Below are 20,488 nucleotides of genomic sequence, written 5' to 3'. Positions count from 1 at the left end.
AATCGTGCGTCCTCTAGTTCGTTCTGGGCTGAGTCACAAAGTCACAAAGTTTGTGTGAAACTGCAAACCCTCCAGCCCTCTGTCTCTGGACGGTTCGTCTGCAGCTCCAAGCCTTCACCAGCTGAAGGTTGCTCTTGAGAGCCTTAATCCCCCTGCACTGCTTCCTGCCTCTTGCATGGCCCAAAACCTTGATCCAGAGCCCTGGCCTCCAGAGCTGTGACACTATGTTTCTGTGGTCCTGAGCCATCCGGTTTGCGACACTTTGTTACATTAGCTCCAGGAAACCAGTACCTCGTCCATCTCCATGTGGGCAGCTTGTTGTCCTTGAAAGGTCCTCCTCATCTTTAACCAGGAATCCTCATTCGTAGTCCCCCGTGTGCAGGCAAACGGCCAGGTGAATTGTGGGCGGCATCCTGACACTTCCTCTCCTCGGGGTCTCTCATTTCTCCGCCCTGGGGTTCCCACTTTCTGTCTCACCAGCACCACGCAAGTCCAAGCCATCACCATGTCTTCACTGGCCACCTGTGCTCACCTCATGTCCATCCCTGACCCTCGGTCCTCTCTCCACACACCAGCCAGAGGGCTTCTTAGGGACCCTGACTGGAACACTTGTTGCTGAAGCCCTATGCCAGCTTCCTGCTGCTCATGGTAAACCCTGTCATCTGCCCCAGATTGGAGACAGTTCGTGCATGGGCTCACAATTGTCAGACATCTGTAAGATCACCACGAAGAAGGTGGTGGAACTTGGGACAATGATGGGAGTTTTAGGAAGGTGGCTTTTAGCTGATTATGAAGAAGGCTTTTCAGACAGTCAGACTGTCAGAGCTCACCCGCCTCCCCCTCAGTGGAGACCCTGCCAGAGAATCAGGTAGCCCCCCATCACCGTGGGTGTGCAGAGTTAGGCTGGACGCCCCCCTCTCCGGGCAGGAAAGATATTGAGGAAACCTGAGCACTGGGTGGAAAGATGACTTAGCTGCCGTCCAAGGTTTGTCTCATTTCTGAAGTCATCTTTAAATATTCCGTCTTATAGTTTCTTTCCTGTTACCTTCATCTAATCTCCAGATGGAGCAAAATCTTTCTTTTCAAATAAGAGTTTTAAATGTAATCCATCTCTAATCCATCTCTTTAGCCATTCATCTATCCACATGTTAATGCTTCCTTTGCATTTTCTTTTCTTTGCTGCAGAGAATAACACCAAGGATGACCATGATGGCCACAACCATGGCAACAGCAGTGTGGAGTGTAATATTTTTGGGCATCTCTTCTGTGTGTGTTAGTGTGAGACAGTGGGACAGAGTGTAGAGCAAGGGCCCTGAAGCCACATGTCATGGCTTCAAATCCCACTTCTGCCACCTAATAGCTATGTGACTTTCAACAAGGTACTTTCATTTTTCTGGGTCTCGGTTTCTTCACCTACCTTATGAAATCATCATGGTAATTACATGGCTTGATGTATATAAAGCTATTAAAACAAAGGCTGTGCATAAAAGTCACTGCTGTGAATCTTCTCGGTGACCTTCATTTGACATGAGTGATAATATTCTCATTAACCAACTGGGAAACTAGGCTCAGACACATCACAAAACTCACCTGAGTCACCCAAGGCTTGGCTAGGGGAAGCTGAGATTGGAAGTTCAGTTGGTGTGGCTCCAGGCTCATCGCGCCTTCAGATGTCACGAAACACCGTCTTCCCGGGAAATGTCTGTTAGCGTGTGCTTAAAAGGGCATTGGGAAGAAAGTTCAGGGAGGGTCTGCAGTGGTGGGGGGGACTCTCCCTTCTCTTTTTGGTCTGTTCCGGAGCTGCCTGTCCCACTGGGGTGTGAGTAGGGTGGGGAGTGGGCAGTGATACGGAAAGGCCAGGGCGGGAGGGGTTAACGAGCCTCCGTCGGCATCTGTGCTCAGGAGCCGCTGAAGCCTGGAGAGGGAGGGCCCATCTGACTCCTAAGCAAAGAGACTTTTAAGAGGAAAAATGTCAAAGATGCAACTGCTGACCTTGTATCTGACAGTCTATTTGAGTTTATGCCAGAAAACTCAAGGCCGATCATAACTTAACCTGGATGTTTGATATATATGTATATATATTTAAGTCTGATTTAACTTAATTTTGACAGTGGAGATACTAAGGAGTTATGTTCCTCTAAATTCCCATGGTCGAGGCCCTCAAATTGACCGGCTGTAAATGCGATCTGTAGCCCCGCATGGAACCTTGCTGCAGTAAGAGTCCGTGCACATGGGCTCCCATGAGGAAGAGTTTCGGTGTCACTAGTGCTCGCTTGGCTTGTGTGGGTCTGTTACGCTTACAGCAGCCGACTTGAAGATGCCGGGATACAATGTAAAGTGTCCGTGGCCACTGCGTTTCCCTTCGGAATTAATTACCCTCCATGTTAGTGCGTCCTCCTTCACATTCAGGGAAACACTTACTGCCTTGTGTATCCAATCCTCTCCTGATTTCATTCTGACACCTTGCTTGCCATGTGATGAGAACATGATTAATTTTTATATGAAATGAATAAAGGAAAAGACTTGTCTTTCTCTCACTCTCTCTCTCTTTTTTTTTCACTCTTTTTTTTATCATCAGTCGCTAATCAAATTATTAATCTGTTCTTGGATAATTTAAACTGTGCAGTTTCTTTTAGAAAGATGTTGTGCTGGGCAGGCCTACTAATAAATGCCAGTGGCTCACATCTATGAAGTGCTTCCTCTGGGCCGGCCTTGCTCTGACTCCTGTGTGAAGTCACACAATGACAAGAGGGCTGTGGCTTGTACAGGAGGTATCTGCAGCCAAACTAGCCTGAGCAGATACGTTCCTCTCTAAAGTGCAGTGACGATATTTGGGGGGAGGGTATAGCTCAGTGGTAGAGCATGTGCTTAGCATGCACAAGGTCCTGAGTTCAGTCCCCAGCCCCTCCATTTAAAAAATTAAGTAAATAAAAAAAGAGCAGCGAGAAGATGACATTCCTGTGACTGGAAGAAAAGTGAAATGTTCCCCAGGAAAGCCGTGTTTGAATCTTGCCAACGTGTTGAAATAGTGAAGAAGTTGAAGAATCCGAGTGCAGCTCAGAATGTCTCTGTCTCATAGAGGCTTTAGGGACTGTCTGGAGAGCTGGGGAGGTGGGAAAATATATGTATTTCATTGTTGTCTAAATAATTAAAAATGCCATAGGGGCTGATGAGAATTTCACCAGTGGATGCAATCCTGTATGCAGACTCTGCCTTCTTAATGTGCGTTTTGTTCTTCTGTGGCCATTTGGGAAATTAACAGATGATGGCTTCATTAACTGCATGGTATTTTAATTGGTTTAAAGGGACATTTTCCTTGCTTTTGTGGCTTTGGAACACCCTTACAGTTTTTATTGGTTGCCACTTCTGGCGGTTTTATCCATGACAATTAACATTAATACTATTAAAACAGAAAGTACGTAGGAGCTTGTGTTCCAGGCACTGCAGCCAGTTTGAGCGGAGAGAGAATAGGAAAGACAAGGAAACACTGTGATTTAGAACCAGCAAAAGCCAGACTCCACGCCATGCCTTTTCTGCTTCTTCTCCCTTCTAACCCTGAATGACTGCCTGGGAGGATGGCCCGCTCCTGGGCGGTGGCGGGGCGGGTGAGGCGGGGGGGGGACGACCAAGTCCTTTCCTGACGGCCGTTAAGCTGGGAAATGGTTTGACAGCCCAGAACTTACAGAAACTTCCTCCTGTTCATTTCAATCCTCATGCACCCAGTAAAACACTTGCAGTTTACCCAACAGGCAGCCACATGTTTTCTTATGCAAGTTAATGAATGAATGAAGAATAGAGTGGCCAGGCAGGGTGTATGAGTTTTGTATTCAGCTGTGACAAATGACCACAAACTTGGTGGCTTAAAACAACACAAACTGTATTACCTTACCATTCCAGAGGTCAGAGGCCAACGAAAAGTCAAGATGTCAGCTATGGGGAGAACCCATTTCCTGGCTTTTCCAGACCCCTGAGGCTGCCCACATTCCCTGGCTCGTGGTCCCTTACTCCATCTTCAAAGCTGATGATCCATCACTCCTGTCCCGCCTCCTTCGTCACATCTACCTCGGATTCTCACTCCTCTCCTGCCTCCCTCTTGCACTTTAAAGACCTTGTTATTAATCGCTGCTGTAGGGCGGGCTGCTTAGCTGCCTGAACTCCGTCTGCAGCCTTGTTCCTCCTTGGCCACGTACCCTAACAGAGTCACGGTTTCTGTGGATTCGGATGTGAACACCTTTGGGGGGTGGCATTATTCTGCCTACCACTAAAAGCTTCATTAAAGGTGTGGAATCTGTTTTGTCTGTCTCAGTAGAGAAGTCCTTTTTATCTGAGCCTGTGGACCATTGTTTGGTTGGGTCCTTGAGGCATCTCTTATGTGTCTTTCTTGCTTTGTAACCTGCAGAAAGCTCTCTGCACCTGCCATGTTCAGTAAGAACTTGTTTTGGAAACGAAAGAATGAAATGAATGAGCTGTTTAAAACTAGCCTAATTTGGTTGTATCTAAGGCCATAGGGGCCGTGTTGAACTCAGATGGTAAAATTTGAGCATTAAAAAGAATAATGGCTGCAACTGATTGAAACCCAACAAATATACTAAAAATCCGCAACTTGAGAGGGATTCTCTGCAGAGGCAGGGGGCTCTTCCTAGGTTCAGCTCAACATTTGGACTCTTAACACTCCCATAGGCCACATTGGACTCCATCTGTGCGAAAGGGTTGAGGGTGGGAACACAGTGCGCTTTTTAGACTTTCTTCTGTGGTTGCCCTTGCCTCAGGTCACACCGCGACCTACAGCTGTCCAGGAGGTGTCTTATCCCCAGGTCACACAGCTCTAAAGGAGATGCAGTCCACATCAGGCAGGTGCGGGAGCCTTCCTGGCTTAGAAACTTCCTACCCCGCAGGGGCCGACATCACAGGCATAGTCTCCAGCATCCCCCGAAGGGACATGCGCAGGTTCAGAACCTCTGCACTCAGGAAAGTTTGAAGTACCTTCCTTGTGAGGGATTTATGGTTCATTTACAGGCCCTCCCATCCAGATGTAATTTACCATCCAGGCGTCATTTTTACCATAAGCTGTGTTGCCTAGTAACACACTTGATGTTCTTGCCCTTCGAAGATTTTCTGGCAAAAGTTAACCAAAGCTCAGATTCTCAGGGAGTCAGGAAAAGTTTTATGAACCTTCTGTTTGCAGCCCAAAACAAAACAAGCAAAGAGGCCAGTAAACAAACAGACCCAAAGTCGTCTGTTACCGTTGGAGGTTGCGAGGACACCAACTCTTTAATTAGCAAAGAATCAAACATCTCTTATCTCTGAGCTTTATGTTAGAGTAACTGTGTTGTTAAAGAGAGAAAGTCCTTTTTGAAGAATTCCAGCTTCAAAAAATGCAGATGAAATGAGAGAAAGTGTGATTTTTCAAACCCTAATGATATTGTGGATCTAGGTAACAATTACGATGTATACTAAAACCCTTGGTGGAGGTTGGTAGGAGATTTTATAGTGTAGAGATGATGGCACTGTTGAACTTATGATCCATCTTATATTTACCCAGAGTGCAATCCCCCAGGAAGCACATGGTACCACTTATGGTGCATTTCCAAAACAAATCGGATCTGACTCTAGTCAAGACCTTAGATCTAACTGGTAGTTTATGGGAAATACAGAAGATGGAGCAACAGTGAGGTCCCTTGGAAGCAATCAGCCAAATCCAGAACGCGGGACATTCTGCAGGGTGAACTGGCCTTGTTTTCCCAACAGGTCAATGGCATGGAAGGAAAAATGGAAGGGTAGAATGATCTAGAAGAAAGTGAACTTAATCAACATTGTGGGATTTTATTTGCTTCTCGAATTAAGCTTTCAATTGTAAAAATCATTTTGGGACTCTTGAGGTAGTTTGGATGACTGAGATTAATTTTTGGAATTATTGTTAACATTTTAAATGTAATAGAATAAAATGATGTATCATATGATAATGACATCAAGGTTGGGTAAAACTGATATATATATAGACATATGTAGATATACGTATGCACTTGGCATATGTATGCGTGGACTTGTGTGTGTGTATGTATGTGTGTGTACACGCATATCCTTGACAGTTAATGATGATGCATACTGAGGAAATTAACGGTAAAAGGAAAAACCTGGGATTTGCAGTAAAATGCTCAGACTTTGAAGAGAGTAGCTGTAACGAGACTGGTAAATATTGACAGTTTTCAAAGCTGAGTAATGATTACATTGGGAGTCCTACTAGTCTGACTACTTTTAAATGCTTACAAATGTCCGTGATAAAAGTATCTCAAGACCCTTATATTCTTAAATATCAGATGCCATTTTCTCCTCTGAAATTATCAAAGATGTTTAAACACTGTGAAGGGAGGGGTGAACTAAGGACCCGACTGCAGTGCTGGGGAACTTTTCTGGAAAGCAGTTTGGCAGGTCGTTCTCAGAGGGTTAAAAATGCCGCTTACATTTGAGCCAGGAATTCGCTGTGGATATCAGAAACTCTTTACAAAGATGTTTACTTCAAGATATGTTAGATTTGGGGTTTTTCAAGTAAGCCGAACGTGCACCACTGGCATTACGGTGAACTGAACCATGGCTCTCTGCGTGATGAAGGGAACTTTTGCAGTTTTTTTTTTTAATTTAAAAGATTTTAATAGTTCATTCAACATTTTTTTCATTTTCCTTTTGGACTTTTTTGGGGGGGTAATTAGGTTTATTTATCTATTTTTTTTAAGAGAGGTACTGGGGACTGAGCTCAGGACCTCATACATGCTAAGCACGTGCTCTACCACCAAGCTCTACCCTCCCCTCCTTTTACAGTTTTTAAATCCCACTGGAAGACGCCTGTTACAATGTGACTGAAAAAAAGGGCAAAATTGTACCTGCATCTGTGTAAACAATGTATATCTATGGAAAAAATATGTGTAGAGAACAAGACTGGAAGAAAGACAACGAAGTGCCTTCATTGGCTCTGACTGAGTGGTAGACCTGTAGTGAAAGAAGTCTTCTTCTGTGTTTCTTTATTTTCCGGAGTTTCTGTCATGAATGTAAATTAATTTTGTCCTATGCATCTTTTAATAGTTTTGTAGAGGTATGACTAACGTGCCATGGAAGTCACCCGCATTAAGCGTACAGCCTGGTGTCCGTGTGTACGTGTAAGTGCATACGGTTGTGCAGCCCCCACCGCAATCAGGTGTTAGAACCTGTGACCCTGTGACATGTCTCACACAGATTTCTTGAGTAGAATTCACTTGTAGAGCAGTTTTAGATCCACAGAGATACTGAGAAGGTAGTCCTGAGCGTTCCCACGTACCCTGTACCCACTTCCGCCGACCATTAATGTCTTCCATTACCAAGTACACTCATTACAGTTAATGGACCAACAATGATGCATTAGGATTAACTCAAGTCCACACTCTATTCATATTTCCCTTGTTTTTACCGAATGTCCTTTTTCTGTTCCAGGATCTCACCCAGGATGCTACACTGCATTTAGTTGGCAGATCTGTAACTTAATTTTTAATTGGAAAGGAAGTAAAATAAACTTCATTTTTAAGTCCTCCAAAAATAGTATTCTACCCATCTTTCTCCTGGTTTTCTTCTTCTTGTTGACTTGTTGCTGGTTGACAAAGACCATGTCTCATATTAATTATATTCCTTGTGGTTCCCAGCATGGTACCCTGCAAATTGACTATGATTCTGCTAATTTTGTCGCTATCCTTCAATGAGTGGTTGGAGCAGAAGAGAGAGAGAAAAGGAAGAAAAAGAGGAGAAAGGAACAAAGAAAGACCTTACCTACAAATAACTTAACACCTCAGAGCGCTGAGGGAACTTTGGTTTCTGCTGTGATTTGATGTAATGGAATTCTCTTGATCTTTGTGCTTCCCAGGTTGGAAATTGCAACCCTGAATCGAGCTGATGCAGATCTAGAAGCTTATCGAACTCAAATCAGCAAAGATATCATTGCCCTTCTACTGAAAAATCTGACCAGCCGTGGTCACCTCTCCCCTCAAGTGGAGAGGAGGATGGGTGCTGTTTTCAAAAAGCAGTTCCTGTTGCTGGAGAAAGAAATCCAGGAGGAGTATGATCGGAAGATGGTGGCCTTGACAGCTGAGTGTGATCTGGAAATGAGAAAGAAGACAGAAAGCCAGTACCAGAGGGAGATGGCGGCAATGGAGGAAGCAGAAGAGGTGCTGAAACGTGTTAGTGAGAGGGTAAGGCAGCTTTGGAAGGAAGGTCTTCACTTGCTTCTCTCCTTCCTCTTGGGGATTCATCGTTTATCCATCCATCCATCCATCCACCCATCTGCCCACCCATTCCTCCATCCACTCATCTGTCCATCCACTACCCTTATCTACCACCCTTACATCTGTCTGTTCATCTATTCATCCATCCATCCATTTATTCACCCACCACCTATCCACGCATCCATCCATCCAACCAACCCTCAACCCATCCAGCCATCCACCTACCGCCCTTCTATCCACCTGTCCATCTACACATTCATCCATCCATCAACCTACTACTCTTCCAGGTACCTGTCCATCTGCACATCCATCTATCCATCCAGAATTTATTTAGAAAGCATTTACTGATCACTTACTATCTAGGCAGTGAAAGTACAGAGAAAAATGAGACATGGTTCTTGCATTCAAGAAGTTCATAGTCTCGTGAAGGATCCTCACATATAACAAATGTGGCGTCATTCAACCATGGTATAATAGAGGTGTGTTCACAGTGTGGTGGGAGGTCACAGGGAGCATCGAAAGGCTTCCTTCATGTAGGAGCACATCCCTAAGAGCATGTCATGTGATGTCAGCATGCATGTGTCATGTGATGTCAGTGCCCATGCGTGTCCATCTGGACTGAACTGAGCTAGGTCACGGTCCCTCCAGCACTGGCTCTGGACTCACATCTAGTACATTCCAGCTCTGCTCCTCAAGGCCTCAAATAGCCTCTGAAGTCTGAGAGTCCAGGCTGAGGGCGCCCTCCTCTCAGGGTGGCTGGGAGGAGTGATGCAGGAGCCCCAGGGCTTGGGCTGCAGAAAGTTCTCGTGCACGGTGCCAGTTCTGGGGGTTCTGACCCCTCAGCCTTCCCAGGGCTGGCCTCTGTTGATCAGAGATCAACTTCCCTTTTTCTAAGAGAGTGTCAGTTGCTGTCTTGAAAGGAATCATGCCAGTTTTTTTGCCAAGTGCACCAAATCCAACCTGATTTCTGCCTTCCTCCATGAAAGGGATGGCTTGTTCAATCTGTGTGCCCACATATCCTGTTCTGAAAACCTGCCATCCTAGGGAGGTCTAACACCTGCTTAGGAACAAGCTCCTGAACTCCTAACTTCCGTCCCCAGACCGGATTCCCCTGGAAGTGAGTGGAGGGCTCCTGGAGTGGCAGCTCCTGGCTCTGAGGTGGCCACCCGCGGCCAGACCGCGGGCTGGGCAGTAAAGCAGACAGGTGGGACCCACACTGCCTCGCCCCCATCTGCTCCCTTGCACCTGGGCACCCCCTACCTAAACACACATCTCATTTTGGGATGTGACTTTTTCTTTTTGGCTGCTATATCAACTTCCTGCAGCTGCTGTGACAAACGACCACAGACTGGGTGGCTTCAAACAACAAAGTTTCTTCTTGCCCAGTTCTGGAGGCCAGGAATCCAAAATCAAGCTGTCAGCCGGGCATGCCCCCTCTGAGGCCTCTCGGGGAGAACCCTTCCTCACCTCTTCCAGCTTCTGGGGGCTCCAGCCATTCCTCGGCCTGTGCCTTCATCACTCCAGTCTTGGCCTTGGTCTTCACATGGCCCCATGACCCTCTCACCTCCTCTTCTGTTTCTATAAGGACATGTGTCTTTTGATTAGGACTCACCCAGATAACCCAGGATGATCTCATGAGACCCTTCATTACATCTGCAAAACCCTTCTCCTAAATAAAGTCACATTCACAGGTTCTGGGGTTGGGATGTGGCTGTGTCTTTTGTGGGGAACCAGCCAGCCCACTGCCCTGCCCCTGGCTGACCCCGCCCTCTCATCTCCATCCATGACTAGACTGGTCACACCATGTCTCCTTGAGCCGGGCATTTAAGAAGAATGTATGGCACACACTGTTGAGCGATTCAGCCCCCAAACAACCTCACTCTGTCTCTCTCTCTCCCTTTGATTCCCTAAATTTGTTATGTTTTTTCTCTGGTAAAAATAATACAAGTTCAATGAGGGAGACTTGGGAAGCGCTCCAAAGCAGAGGTCATCAGACTAGGATCCATGAGTCCAGCCCTGCCCGGCCTGTTTCTGTCTGGCCCTTGAGTTGGGAACAATTTTTACATCTTTAAAGGAATGTAAAAAATAAAAGCAAAATAAAACAAACGAAAAGAATATGTGACAGAGACCTGATGTGTCCTGTAAAGCCTAAAAAATATTTATCTGACCCTTTACTGAAAAGTTTGCTGACTCTTGCTCCGAAGCATGAAAAGAAAAACCCAGGGAAAAAAATGGAGACCCATCCCCTCAGTGCTCAACAGCAGACAAATATTCGTTTGTCCTGTTGATGGAGTTCCTGCTGTGTGTCTGAGCCAGCCGTGCTAAGGTGCCCCCAGCTCGTGTCCTTGGATTCGCATGTATTTGTGTATGTAAAGCATAAACCTTTTGCTTTACACATACGTATTTTTTCTACAGAGTAAATTTTATGCAGTTTATAAAACTGTATATCATGCTTGTTTGCACTTAACCTCACAGTATAAGCACTTTCTGATTTCATTAAATGCCCTCACACTTACTTAGCTTTCACTGTGGGTGGGGCATTGCTCTAAGCACGTCACCAGGACCTTCTCTTCAAATATTTACACCAATTCAGTGAAGTGGGAATTGATAGGACCTCAAGTTTACAGGTGAGGACGCAGATGCGGAGAAGGTCACCTGCCTGAGGACACGTAGGTGGACCATGACCGACACCCAAACAGCCCACTCTAACCACTGAGCACACAGCCACCCCCACGCAACGGTGCATCAGAATCCTGGTGGGCTTCCACCTGGGCAGAGCTTTGGTTACCAAGACTTCCTGGGGCAGTGTAGTTTTTTAAGTGTTTGCTCATTATTTACACTGGTTGTTGGGGGCGTGGAAAAGGGCTGACAGCGCAGAGTGTCTGCGCCCGCTCTGTGCGGTGGGAGGGCACCACCGTCCTGGAACTGACAGGCCACCCTGTTCAAAGACAAGTCTGCTTATCTGAGCCAATGTGCTTCCAAAAATAGCACCTGAACTGCAGAAGTGAATAGAGCTCTTTCCTTTCCAGGCCGTGCAAACCATTCCATCTGACGTAACTATCGACCACTCTGTGCTTATCCACACAATTATGTCAGTCATCTTTAAATAAAATGCATGAAAGGATTTTGGCCATAGTATTCCACCGAGAATTCGTTTTTTTAAAAAAAGCTGAATGAACAGTATCAGTTTTTAAAGTAAAGTTTAGGGATTCCAGTAACTATTACAGAGATGAAATGTGTTCCCATGTAAACACCTATATAATCCTGTACAGTTTTCAAGACATTTCTCCATTAAGAGGCTCTCGAGAGGTCGTGATGACTGTAGACTAATGGCAGGTGGCTTGGGTTTGGATCCTCACTCTGTTCTTCCAGAAAGTGCATTGCTCAGTCTCTTTGGGTCTCGGTTTCCCCATCCTTAAATTGGGGCTAATAATGATGTCTGTCTTACTGGGCTGTTAGACCAGCACTCGGCGGTGTCGGTCCTGTTCTGTCCTGCTTTTACTATGCTTCATTGTTTACTATAATCTTTAAAGAAACCCGTGACATAAAACAGTCAGAATATGAATCCTTTCTACTTTCATTACTGAGTCCAAATTCGTTCTGCTCACTGCACCACAGGTCAGTAAATTGGGAGACGAGGCGCTGGGGCAAGGAATAATGACTTTATTCTGAAAAACAGCAGACTGAGAAGGTGGCAGACTAATGTCTTAGAGAACCATCTCCCCCAGGTCAGAATTCAGGCTCCTTTTGTATTAAAGGGAGGAGGTGTGGTCTGTTGTTGCAAACTTCTTGGTCTTGGAATCCTTTGTTCTTGCAGCTGTCCGGGTAGGTCAGGTCATGGTGTCCCTGTAAACCTCCAACAAGACAAATGTCCTTCTTTGTTGGGCAAATGTGTATTTCTGTATGAATGGAAAAGTGTTACACCCTTAAAGGTCAGCTTGAGAAAGGGCTCTCCTGTGTCTTTCAGGCTGTAGGCAACGTTCTTTTTTACAAAAGGTGCAGAACCAGCATGACCGAGCACAGGCAACAGAGCACAGGGTTTGAGCCAAAGGAGCCGATCTAATACAGAGTCACGTGTGCTCTTCCCTGTCACAGAGGTACTGACACTCTCCTGCGACAGGGGTCTTGAGTTCAGGGAGTGTGGATGCAACAGGACTCAGTGACAGTGTGTCTCCTCCCTCCTCCCCGCCCGCTGGACAGTATAAGGTGCAGGCACCCCCGTAGCCTTTCCTAACCCCTCTGTGCCTCCCTTTTTACACAAATGATCTCCACTCGGGTCTGATTACTGGCATTTTTCTCTCCGACCAAGTTAAGAAGGCTAGGTGATGGAAATAAGCGTGAGAGCCTAACAGCACAGTAGTCCACTGATGTGGACTGAGACAAGTCTGCTTATCTGAGCCAATAGCTGAGAGCTATTTTCAGGCAGTTTGATTTGAAAATTTCCACCTCTGTGAATTTCCTTCTTTGAGATTGTTCTGAAAAATGTTAATAGGGAGGCTGGGTTACAACAGCAGCTCCCAGAATTTAGCTGCTTCATCATGGCCTCCTTGGGACACTGTGTGTGTGTGTGCACACGTGTGTACTACACAGGTATGTGTTCCATGTGAGTGTGCACAGACGTGCTTGTGTGTACGTGTGCACTGTGTGTATGTTGCTAGATGTGCATGTGTGCCCGTATCTGTGTGCACATGTGTGCATTGTTGCTTTGTGCATTTCTACGCACTGCATGTGTGTGCATGTGTGTGTGGTGGTACAGGTATGTGTACGTGTGCTTGCATGCTGCACGCACGTGCCTGTGCGTGCCTGGGCGGCGTGTCACCTCCCACATGCCACCTCTGCTCCCGCAGTCCGCCGCCGAGTGTAGTGGCCTCCTGCGGAGCCTGCACGGGCTGGAGCAGGAGCACCTGAGGACGTCGCTGGCTCTGCAGCAGGAGGAGGACCTGGCCAAGGCGCATTGGCAGCTGGCCACTTTCCAGAGAAACGGGCTGCACAGCATCTTTTTCACCCAGATAAAAAGCGCTATTTTCAAAGGGGAACTGAAGCCGGAGGCCGCTAAACTGCTGCTGCAAGATTACTCCAAAGCACAGGTAATGCCTCAGCTACGGCTCTGCCGGCAGAGTCGTCCTCCTGACCTGTGTCAGTGACCGCCTCCTCTCCCAGAGCCGAGTCCTGTCCCTTCTGTGCTGTATTCCCCTGCACGAAGCTTCTCCCTCTTGACGTGGGGGTGGGTTCCAGTATGCAGGGCAGGCGGCGGCTTGAAGCACAGGCCTTGGACTCACCTGGGCTTGCATCCTAGGCCCACCGCCCATCAGCTCTGTGAAATTCAGCAGATTGCCTAACCTCTGAGCCTCAGTTGCCTCCCCTGTAAAGTGGGGGTGATAGACTGTCCATGTTACCGAGTCCAAACTCAATCTGCTTGCCACATGACAGGCCAGTAAATCAGGAGACAAGGCACTGGAGCAAGGAATACCGACTTTACTTAGAAAGCCAGCAGACCAGGAAGATGGGGGACTAATGTCCTGGAGAACCACCTTCCCCAAAGTCAGAATTCAGGCTCCTTTTACACTAAAAAAGGGACGGGTTGTGGGTGGTTGTTGCCAACTTCTTGGCATCAGGGTCCTTTATTCTTGCAGCTGTGCGTGTAGGTCAGGTCACGATGTCCCTGTAAACCTCCAACAGAACACGTTATTTTCTATTCTGCAACTTTTTATCTCTGAATGAATGCAAAAGTGTTCTACCCCTAAAGGTCAGAGCCTTGAGAAGGGGCTCTCCTGTGCACTGCAGGCTGCAGGAGCATTCTTTTGCAAAAGGTGCGGAAGCAGCGTGACTGGGCACAGGCAACAGAGCGCAGGGCTGGAGCCCGAGGAGCAGAGCTAATGTGGAGTCAGGTTTGTTCTCCCCGTCACACCCACAGTGAAAGGGGCGTGGTGAAGATTTAACGATCTAACTCATGGAAAGCCAGTGCTTGGCACAATGTATGTTTAATATATACAGCAGTTTAAAGTGTAAATATATATGTGTGCATACACATATGTGTGTGTGCACACGTGTGTGTTGCTGTCTGATCTCTGTCTCCATGTGCTTGGGGGAGTTTGTGTGTGCTTTTGCACGGAAGCTTGTGTGTGAGTGTCATTAGTTGAGACCAAATACATTCGTAGATGATTGGGAAAATCGTTTACGCGAGACGGTCACTATCTCTCACACGGCCTTCCTGAGGCATCTGACCTGCACGCGTACACACAGAGGGAAATCATTCGTGTGCAGTAATGCACCAGATTTCCGCTGCTGGCCCAGGCCGCCGAGTGAGGGCTGTGAAGGGGCAGGGCCGCCCCAGCAGGAGACCAGGTGGCCTTTTGGGAAGAGAGAGCCACTCTCTGAAGGCACTGGGTGTGAAGAGCAAGCCAGCCTTTACGTTCTGCTCCAGGTTTGTCCCACGAAAACTTCAGAGGAGTAAAGAGGGTCAGGATTCTGTCGCATTCCTGGTCAGGTATTCGACCCCGCGGCATCACTCAGTTGGTAACAGATTTTGCTGTCATTTTACCAACCCCTCACGACGGGCAGTGGCCGATTCTCAGTATTGCAAGGAACACGTGTTGTTCGTAATACTTGGGACCAAAATGGAACAGCCACGGCGACGATAGTCCCAGAGCGCGGGCTGCACCGGCCGGGGCTGTTGGAGTGTTTGGGGACGCCGACTCACGGGACGGGCTCGGGTCAGCCCACTCCTGCGACCCAGCTCCGCAGAGGACAGACATCTCGCCACAGTGTTCCTGCTCCGTTGAGCCTGCTGCCAGGGGCCCTCAGGGCGAGGCCGGCCTTCAGCACGTGAGCCGGCCGTTCCACTTCTCCCTGTCCGGAGAGCGCAGATTCTCAGGTGTTGGAACTGGACATACGGTAGCTTGGCTGTGAGAAGGGCACTGCTCATGGCATCGTGTGTTCCTTGTTGAGCCAAGTGCTGATCTGTCGGGTAACCCATTGCGCGGACGGTAGTTCCCCGGATGGAAAAATCCAGCCGAGCAGGTCGGTGGGATAATACCACCGAGTCTGGTGCTTGAATTACCACTGGCCTCATTACTGCTGGCCTAATGGCTGCGCTGCTGGTTCCGCTGGGTTTTGGAGGCAGCCCGCTATGGAGTGAGGGCACAGGCCCTGGGCTTAGACGGCTGAATTCAAATCCCTGCTCAGTCACTTGCCAGCTGTGTGATGTGGACTCAGTTTCCTCATCTGCGAAATGGGAATGACAGTATCCTCTCCCTAGATTAGGAAAGACAAGAAACACTCTGGGTCCAGTGCCAGGCCCAGAAAAACACCCGGTGTGTGCTAGACTGTGATTGCTCTCTTGTGCTTGGTTGGGTTTTTGTGCGTTTTGTAGGTTGTAAGAACTTCATGCTGCGATGTGACTGGGCTCACCCCATGTCCCGCGAGAGTGTGGGAGTTCTGCGGGTCAGAACTGGTGGCTGATTCGTCTCAGAACCTCCACACCTGTCCTGGGGATGGCTTCTGGGGACTCCACAGGTGTGCGTGTGCACGTGGGTGAAGGACACCTGGCTGAGTGAAATGTACCTTCCATTTCTAGGGCAGTGAGGGTGTCTCGATAACTCTTTACCACCTGGGTCTCGAGCGCACTTTGCAAAACCTGCATTTCTTATTAGTGTGTCATTTTCTTCTAAGCCTTCGTTCAGGGCAGGGACGTTTAAGGCGCTCGTCCTAGTGCTTCTCCCTGTGTGTTCTCTTCGGGAAGGAAATGTAATATTTTAAATGACTAGGAAGAATTTTCTCTAAGTTTTAATTAGGGATATTTTCTTGATTTTTTTTTTCCTAACAGGAGAATGTAGAAGAGTTAATGGACTTTTTCCAGGCCAGTAAGAGATATCATCTAAGTAAAAGATTTGGGCACAGGGAATACCTGGTCCAGAACATACAATCATCAGAGACCCGTGTGCAAGGCCTGCTCAGCACTGCTTCTGCTCAGCTGAGCCTCCTCATCCAGAAACATGAGAGGTAAAGCCCGAACCCCCCCCCCCAAATGATGCAGAAACATGAGCGGCAAAGCCCGAAGTCCCCCCCATATGATGCGGACAGATAGCCTTCCCCTGGCATTCCTCATCCAGGACTGCCCCCTTCTGTTCATTCACCCAGTGCCCTGGCTGCTGCTTCCTTATTTCTTCTTGAGAATTCTCTGCTTGCAAGAATCCTTCTCATTCTAGGATTTTAAAAACATACATCATCGTTGAGACAACCGGCCAGTGAGCCATCCCCGCCCTGAATTATTTTCAAGGAAATCCCCAGCATTTCATTGAGAAATCAGTGGTGGAGACTTACATGAACTGTGTGATGGGACAGCCCACTTCTTAAGCTCCAGCTCGCTGATGGCTCTTACACTCACCTTTGGAATGAAGTATAAATACACAGGGGCTGACCTTGCAGTCTGCGTGTTTTTTTCTTTCTCAGAAGCCCTGGGGGTACCGTGCAGTCAGCTAAAGGGTCCTGGTGCGCACGCTCATCCCTGCAGCCTTTGGCTCTGTCAACGTCCCTTCTCAGCCGGCTCTGGGGCGCGTAATTGTCAACAACGCAATTTCTTCTGTTTAGGTTACAGGAGGCTCTAGAATGAACAGGGCCATGACTATAAGGTTGGCTTCCTCAGGATGCGCTCCCTAGGTAATTGTATCAGGGCTTGGCAGCTCTCTTGCCCTACTTAATAAGAATTCTGTAAGGTGTAAATTATGTGAACATTCCCCATCCAGAGATGCTAATGAATTTGTCACTGTGGTTGACTTGGCATTCCTGATTAATTTTCACTCGAGTGAAAGAAACAGCTCCTTACCTTGAACTGAAACAGCCGACAGCAGTTGTATTGCTGTGAGCAGTTACCAGGAAAATGTATTTTACCTCTGATTTTTAAATCCTATTTGAAAAGGCTGGCACAGACCTACATTTCTCAAACGTGTGTCTACCATTCATTCGGTCACTTCTTCATTCCTTCAAGAAGCATTTCCATGGGGAATCTACTGTGTGCCAAGCAGGGAGCCCAGCCCAGGGATGCAGACAGACTGGGAATGGTAGTGGTAATACTGGTTGTAACACAGTGTAGCAGTCAGGAGCCTCTGGAAAAATAGAACCTATGAGATATGTATGAGGAATTGGCTCTCGTGACTGTGGAGGCTGAGAAGTCCCACGACCTGGCACCTGCCACCTGCCAGCTGGAGACCCGGGGAAGCCAGTGATGTGATTCGGTCTGAGTCCAAAGGCCTGAGAATCAGGGGAGCCAGTGATGTAAATCCCAGCCCTAGGGCATGGGAAGATGAGATGGGATGTCCCCACTCAGCAGTGAGGCAGGAAAAAAAAGGTGGATTCCTTATCCTCTACCATTCCTCCTGGGTCGGACCCTCGGCAGCCTGTGTGATGCCCACTAGCCCTGGGGAGGACCATCTGCTTTCCTGAGTACACCTATTCAAATGCTATTCTCACCCAGAAGCACCTTTGCAGACACACTCAGAGGTGATCTTCAATGTGAGCAGCCTTGGCCAGTCACGTTGATACAGAGAACTAACCCTCACACCGAGTTTTCCCTCCATTGACCTCTTGGACTTCGCTTGTACCATTCCTGCTGCCAGGAGCTCCTCATCCACTGTCTCTTCTTGGAAGATTCTATCTGTTCCACAGTGGTCCCCTGGGCTGTTGTTTCCTCCCAGCCCTCTTGCCCAGTTTCTGCCCTAATGGGTGATTCATCTTGTTATGTTGAGCTTTCTCTGCACATCTCTAAAAATGCTGACCTTACCCTTCCTGCATTTTAGTGATGTCACAGCTTCCCATCCCCCTGCTCCTTCTGAGAGTGAAGATCTCTCTAATTCAGACCAACTCATGCAGAGATGCACATTCAACCACAGCACCGTCAGGCTGCAGGTGAGTCTGGACAGTGCATTAACTAAGTTCATCTTTTCCATCCAGGGCAGGCTACCTGGATGAAGATCAGATGGAGGTGCTGTTGGAGCGGGTTCAGACAGAAGTCTTTTCTATCAAACAGAAGTTGGACAATGACTTAAAGCAGGAGAAGAAGAAACTCCACCAAAAATTAATAATGAAGAGAAGACGGGAGATGCTGCAAAAGGTATGTAAGAAATTATGCTGTTTATTCTTCGCAGAACCATTTAAAATAACCACCAAGGGCCAGGTTCCACGTCAGGCACTGCCACCAAAGGGTGAGGTTCCGAAGGGCCACCAGGCAGGCATCACCATGTACCATCTGCAGTTGATTGGTAGTGACTTTCTGGAATGCCACGGCAAGGCTTTCCAGGTCCTATTCAGCTTCAGCGAAGCCGAGGGTTGTGGTAGATTAGTAATGTCTGCCAGGGCAAGGGGCAAGGAGTGCAGGCTCCAGTGAATAATGACTGTGGTGGGTGATACCCCGTTTACTGAGCACGTACTTGGCAGGGTGCTGGCTGTGTTTATGAGGCACCTTGTTTAATCCTGGCATTAACCCTGTAAGGTAGCTGCTGCCATTTTCTCTCTTTTTCCTAGTGACGACACTGAGGCTGGGAGGGCTTACGTGTTGTGGTCCACTTGGGCTGCCAGACAAATTACCACAGATGGGGTGGCTTATAAAGAACAAACATTTATATCTCACAGTTCTGGAGGCTGCAAGTCCAGGGTCAGGGTGCTGGTGTGGTCAGGTTTGGTGAAGGCCCCCTTCTGGCTCCAGACGCCTGACTTCTCGCTGTGTCTGGAAGTGGGGAGAGAGCTTGGCGAGTGGGTGTGGGTCTTTTTCTATCAGGGCATCATCCTTGCTCTTGGATTGGAAAAATTAATATTGTTAAAATGGCCATACTACCCAAAGCAATCTACAGATTTGATGCGACCCCGATCGAATTACCCAGGACATTTTTCACAGAACTTGAACGAATAATCTTGAAATTTATATCAGGACACCAGTCCCATTCAGGAGGCTCCACCCTCGAGACCTAAGCACCTCACAGAGCCTCCCTGTCCTGACGCCATCGTATCGGGTGTTAGATTTCAGCACACGGGTGTTGGGGGGACACAGACATTCAGAGCCCAGCATTAAGTACTGAGGGCCAGGTCGATGGTCAGTGATTGAGCCCAGGCCTGTCTGACTCAGGGCCCAAGCCTTGTCCTTGACACGAGCCGCTTGGCTGTTTGCCCACCCCAAGGGGGAGAGACCAACCACAGGGCACCCACCTGCTTCACACTCCGGCAGTGCAGAGAGGACGTCACCGTCTCCGGGGGAGGGCGGCCCGGGGCAGGTGCAGTAGAGCCTGAGTCCTGGGGGACAGGCGAGCATCCGATACCCACAGGGCAGTGAAGCGCTCGGGCGAGGACGTGCCGCTGTGTTGGGAGCTCCAGGACCGTGGGAGCTGGGTGGGCGGGGGGCGGCGGGCAGGGGTGGGGGGAGGCACCCCCTGGGAGCAGCACCACAGCAGTGAGGGCAGCGTGCAAGGCTGGCGGCTTACCTGCATCCCAGGACAGTGGGGAACGTAGCAGGGTTTTCAGGGGGAGAAGTGTTACTGAGCGCCAGTTCGATGCACCCTGAGGCCAAAGAAACCAAAACGGAGTTTGGAGCAGAGGAAGGTTTACTACAGGGCTGAGCAAGGAGGACAGGGTGGCTATGACCAAGAAAACCCAGACTCTCGAAGGTTTTCAGCAAAGCATATTTAAAGGCCAGGTCAGGGAGGGGGTCGCAGGGTCTGTGATCAGCTCATGCACAATTCTCTGATTGGCTGATGTGTAGGGAACAGGGCGGTCAACACCCTGGGTACCAGGTCTGGGGGCCACGTGCTCTTGATCATCAAGTAGTTAATTTCTTTCCTTTGGTGGTGGTTTTTAGCATCTGAAAAACTCAGGAAATACACAGGAGATACTATTATCTGGGTACCTCAGAAAGGAGCTGCAGCAGAGGATACAGAGAGGGGTCTGTCCCAGGAAGGCCCCACAGGGTCCTGCTCGGTTACAGAAGGAAGATCAGATTTGGGATTCAGGAAGCTCACGTGAGCAGCCCTACAGATAGATTTGGAGAGCCCCAGGGCGTAAACCCATGGGAGGCTCTGGTACTCGGCCAGGTCAGAACTGATGAGACCAAACCCTGAGCACGGAGCAAGGGCAGATGCAGAGCAGATGTGGGATGCTCGGGACGACCTGGGTGGTGGTCTGGTACCACTCGGAGGAAGGATGCAGAATAACTGAATTTGAATGATAGAAGCTCTACTTCTTACTACCAAGTGTTGGGCCCC

General features: G+C 48.3%; 1 protein-coding gene across 9 annotated transcripts in view; it reads left to right on the top strand.

Moving 5' to 3' along the window:
• Positions 1–20,488, top strand: part of EVC2 (EvC ciliary complex subunit 2) — a 120,110-nt gene that overhangs the window by 52,560 nt on the left and 47,062 nt on the right. For 8 of the 9 annotated variants that reach the window (XR_012062804.1, XM_072946390.1, XM_072946405.1 and 5 more), the window contains exons 10-13: positions 7,886–8,210; positions 13,091–13,330; positions 16,069–16,244; positions 18,192–18,351. Coding sequence is in view for 8 of the 9 variants with exons in the window: in XM_072946390.1 (XP_072802491.1) it covers positions 7,886–8,210; positions 13,091–13,330; positions 16,069–16,244; positions 18,192–18,351 (901 nt within the window). In the remaining variant the exon portion in view is untranslated. The remainder of the gene's footprint in view (positions 1–7,885; positions 8,211–13,090; positions 13,331–16,068; positions 16,245–18,191; positions 18,352–20,488) is intronic. The other variant, XM_072946419.1, reaches the window with a different exon arrangement.

This window comes from Vicugna pacos, chromosome 2 (assembly GCF_048564905.1).
Source record: "Vicugna pacos chromosome 2, VicPac4, whole genome shotgun sequence".
NCBI classification, from domain to species: domain Eukaryota; kingdom Metazoa; phylum Chordata; class Mammalia; order Artiodactyla; family Camelidae; genus Vicugna; species Vicugna pacos.
This window is presented reverse-complemented; position numbering and strand designations above follow the sequence as displayed.